The 4,481-nt window shown below is 40.1% G+C and overlaps 1 protein-coding gene across 1 annotated transcript in view; it reads left to right on the forward strand.

The window, feature by feature from the left end:
- Window positions 1-1,580: 1,580 nt before the first annotated feature.
- The window catches only part of SAAL1 (serum amyloid A like 1), a 17,067-nt gene continuing 14,166 nt past the window's right edge, over window positions 1,581-4,481 (forward strand). The window contains exon 1 of the mRNA XM_006768406.2: window positions 1,581-1,694. Coding sequence (XP_006768469.1) covers window positions 1,581-1,694 — 114 coding nt within the window. The remainder of the gene's footprint in view (window positions 1,695-4,481) is intronic.

Raw genomic sequence — 4,481 nt, forward strand, 5'->3', positions numbered from 1 at the left:
ACGCCCCGCGTCCCGGCAGCTCCCCGGACCCCCCAGCTCTAAAGGAGGCATAGAGACTGGACTGCCGGAGCGCTTGCGGTTAACATATTTTCCTTTCGCACGTTTTCAAAAAATATGTGGCCATGTAAAGGCGTTGCCCGGGTTTTTGCTCCCCATTTCCACGGTCGTTTCCGAAGTCTAGGGCCTCATAATTTATTTCATGGACTTTTGTTGTAATAAAGTGTTAATTTTGGAGTCAGAGGTCTGATACCAAAAGCGCGGCTTCGTCGCCTCCTTGCAGGGTGACTCTGGGCAAAGCTGCTAAGCGCTCAGAGCCTCGATTTCTTTCCCAATTTCTCTACAGTGGGATGGTAACGTCTGTGTTGTGGGATATAGGGTTATTGTGTAGGTTAAATAAGACCGTGGCCATCGGGTGCTTACCCTGGCCTTTAGCTTATGAGGCTGCGAACGTTTCTTTACCTACATTTCCTCAGCTGTTACCTACTGCTAATCTCGGTCCTTTCTAGTCCATCTCTAAACAGTTGCCAGAATAATCTTCCTTTTAAAAAAACAAACAGCCCGGCTGGTGTCGCTCAGTGGTTGAATGTCGGTCAGGGTTGGATTCTAGGTCAGGACACGTGCCCGGCTTTCTGGCTGGATCCCCAGTAGGGGGCTTGCAGGAGGCAGCTGATAAATGATTCTCTCTTATCATTGATGTTTCTATTTTTCTCTCCCTCCCTCTCTGAAATCAATAAAAATATATTAAAAACAAACAAAACTCCTCATAGTTCCCCTTTGCTTACAGGAGAAGCATGCATATATTTTAGCTCAGAATCCAGGGCTCTTTGCAAACTTTCCAAGTCTCATCTGCTCATGACCCAAAACTGCTCACCATTCCCAAACATGCTAGGTCCTTAACTCTGAACTCTCCTACTTTCCTCCTCTTCTTCCTTAGAGATTTAGCTTAAATATCACCTAAGAGAACTTTTCCCTAATTTCTCCCAGGCATGGGTCATTGGTCCCTCATTTCTGCCCTCACAACTTTTTTTAATTAAAAATATATTTTATTGATTTCAGAGAGAGGCAGGGAGTGAGAAAGAGATATAGGAACATTAATGATAAGTGAGAATCATCCATCGGCTGCTTCCTGCACACCCCAGGAGTCCAAAACCCTGGGCATGTGCCCTGACCCGGAATCAAACTGACCTCCTGGTTCATAGGTGACACAACCACTGAGCTACGCCAGCCGGGCTGCCCTTACAGCTCTTTGTCCACAATTCAGTTGAATCACTTAGCCTTTTCTGTTCTGATGATCTGTTTACCCGTGTTTTACCCACTATACCCTAAACTTCTTGAAAGCAAGGGATTAAGTCTTAATCATCTTTGTATTTCTACTCCAGTGCCTAGCAACAGTATTTACTCTATGAATGTTAAATGAATAGATCTCCATAAGCTACTGATTTTTTAAAAAGGTTTTTGCAAGAGAAAACACTTTGAAGGTAGTATCTTTGTGACTTATAAATGATTATGGGATAATATTATTTGAGGAGTACTGTGGACAACTTTGATTCATTTCTCTTTTTTCTTTTGTGTTTCTGAAGATGGTTAGCCCTGAAAATTCCAAATCCAGCTCAGATGATGAGGAGCAACAGATGGAGCTTGATGAAGAAATGGAGAATGAGATTTGCAGAGTATGGGATATGTCAATGGATGAGGTACGGGGTAGGAAATGAACGTGAAAGACCGTTGGGTGATTTTTTTCTTAAAGGTTGGTCTTTAAATCTTTGGGGAAAGACTTTAGTGTCTGTAATCACTCCTGTATGTGGTACAGGGAATGAGGTTCCAGGAGCTATAAATGTTACAGGTTTGTCTTTTAGGTTTGTGCCAAATATGGGGCATCCCAAAAAATGTATACACACACTAATTATAAAGATAGTGTATATTAAATACAGTTTATTTTCAAAATTGAGCTATCAGCTGTTAAGGTGTGTATACATTTTTTTTTTTTGGACACCCTGTATATAGTTTTTATGAAGGCCAGAACTCTTGTAGCCAGGAAGGTTCTGATACTTACGTACCTAAAGAGAACACTGACCTCGTATTTGAGAGCAGGGTAGGAGTTAGGAAACCATTGATGTACCAGGATTAAATTAGAGGAAAGGGACAAGAAGGGATTGCATGTATATAATTGCAATAATATTTTAACATTTGTATTGTACTCTATAACTCAAGCATTTTCATGTATATAATTCCATCTGTTGTTCACAATAACCTTGTGATACAGGTGGTACTCTTACTGGTAAGAAAAAAGGCGAAAGAGATCGACTCACCTAAGCTCTCATTTTATTACTTGGTCTTTGTGATAGATTTCTGATTAAAATCCTGTTTTAGTCTCTTTCACTTCCCTCTGTCTTCCACATTGCCACACAAGTTATTTTTTTCCTAAAACACAATCTAATTATATTCTTCTGTCTTAGAAATTGTTAATGGCTATTCATTGTCTTTAGCCATTTTTTAAAACAGCTTTATTGAGGTATCATTAACACAAAATATACTTGAGGCATAGTTGATGAACAAAAACTGCACAGCCCTGGCCGGTGTGGCTCAGTGGTTGAGTGTCGTCCCATGAACCAAGAGGTCACTTGTTTGATTCCCAGTCAGGGCACATGCCCAGGTTGTGTGCAGGAGGCAGCCAATCGATGTTTATCTCTCATTGATGTTTCTATCTATCCCTCTCCTCTCCTTTCCTCTCCTCTCCTCTCCTCTCCTCTCCACTCCTCTCCGAAATCAATATAAATATATATATTTTTTAAATGGTCAGATTTTCCCCCCAAAATGTTTTTTACATTTAACATTAACATAAGCAGTGTGTGATACTATTCCAGTTCTACTTTCTCCTCATCCAACTTGGTATGGTCAGTCTTTTTAATTTTAGCCATTCTAATAAGTGTGTGCTGATTCCCATTATAATTGTAACTTGGATTTCCTTAATTAGTACTAAATGTTGAATGCATTTTCATGTGCTTATTTGCAGTGTTATCTTTTTTGGGTGCCGTGCCTGTTTGAATCTTTTGCCCATTTTTAAATTGCATTGTTTTCTCTCTTTTTTTTCTTAAAAATGGTATAATCTTAGTTTTTATTTATAAATCTATGATCCATTTTGAGTTAATTTTTGAGTATAATGCAAGGTATGGATGGAAGTTCTTTTTTTTTTTGCATATGGGTATCCAATTGTTCCAGCTCATTTGTTTAAAGGACTGTCCTTTTCCCACTGAATTGCCTTTACACCTTTGTTAAAAGTTAGTTGTTTGTACATAAACATGTGAATGTGGTTTTGGACTCTTCTGTTCCATTGATCTATTTGTCTATTTTTACGCCAATCCCACACAGTTTTGACAACTAATATTATAATAAATCTTGAAATCAGGTAGTGTTAATCCTCCAACTTTGTTCTTTGTCAAAGTTGTTTTGGTTGTCATTGGTTCTTTGTATTTCCATATTAGTTTTAGAATCTGAGATTGAGTTGAATTAATAGATCATTTAGGGGAAGAATTGGTAAATTACCGAGACTGAATCTCTTAACCATGAACAAGTTATATTTTTACATTTATTTAAGTCTTCTCTGATTTCAGCAAACTGATTTAGTTTTGGGGCCCACATTTCTAACAAAATGGGGTCACATGTTCACTCCAGGTTCCTTTACCTGTGTAGTGTGTCCCGTTAAGTGCCGTGGACAGGGCAAACTCTCTAGGAAGGAAGTGTGAAGCTGCTGCAGTTATACTGTGATCAGAATTTTTTTCTGTTGAAGATTTTGAAAAGCACAAGTTCTGACTTTGGGCATAACCCAGTAGGAGTTTTCACCTGTTTCCCCTATTGTGTTTTTTAGCTCTTAGAAGACAGAAATTAAGAGTGTTACTTGTTCTTTATTCCTAGCTTCTAGCATGATACCTGGCAATCAGGAAATGTGTTTGAATGAATGAGAATGCCTGGTGTGTAGGAAGATCATTAATCCTATCTAATAAAAGAGAAACATGGTAATTAGCATACGACCGCTACCCTTTCCATTGGCTAATCAGGGCGATATGCAAATTAACTGCCAGCCAAGATGGCGGCCGGCAGCCAAGCTGAGATCCCAGCTTGCTTGCTTCAGTGACGGAGGACTCCAACGTTCCCCGCCTGCCTTGCCGGCCTCTGAGCTTACAGTTTAAGAAACATTGTAACAAATATAGAAGCTAAAAAAACCCCCAGAAACCTGCTTTCAGCAAGCCCGGGATCTCAGAGGTGGAGTTATACATTGTTTCGATTATAAAACCCAAACAAACCAGATACCTGGTTTCAGCAGCAGAGGCCTCAGAGCTGGAGCCAGAGCTAAAGCTGGCCCAGAATAAAACAAAAAAAGGAAAAAAAGGAGCAGTTGGGTGCTTCAGTCACATGCCAGCCTGAAAACAGCCCTCAGCCCCTCACCCAGAATGGCCAGACACCCCAGTGGGGACCCCCACGAC

This window comes from Myotis davidii, unplaced genomic scaffold, assembly GCF_000327345.1.
Source record: "Myotis davidii unplaced genomic scaffold, ASM32734v1 scaffold1363, whole genome shotgun sequence".
Taxonomy (NCBI): domain Eukaryota; kingdom Metazoa; phylum Chordata; class Mammalia; order Chiroptera; family Vespertilionidae; genus Myotis; species Myotis davidii.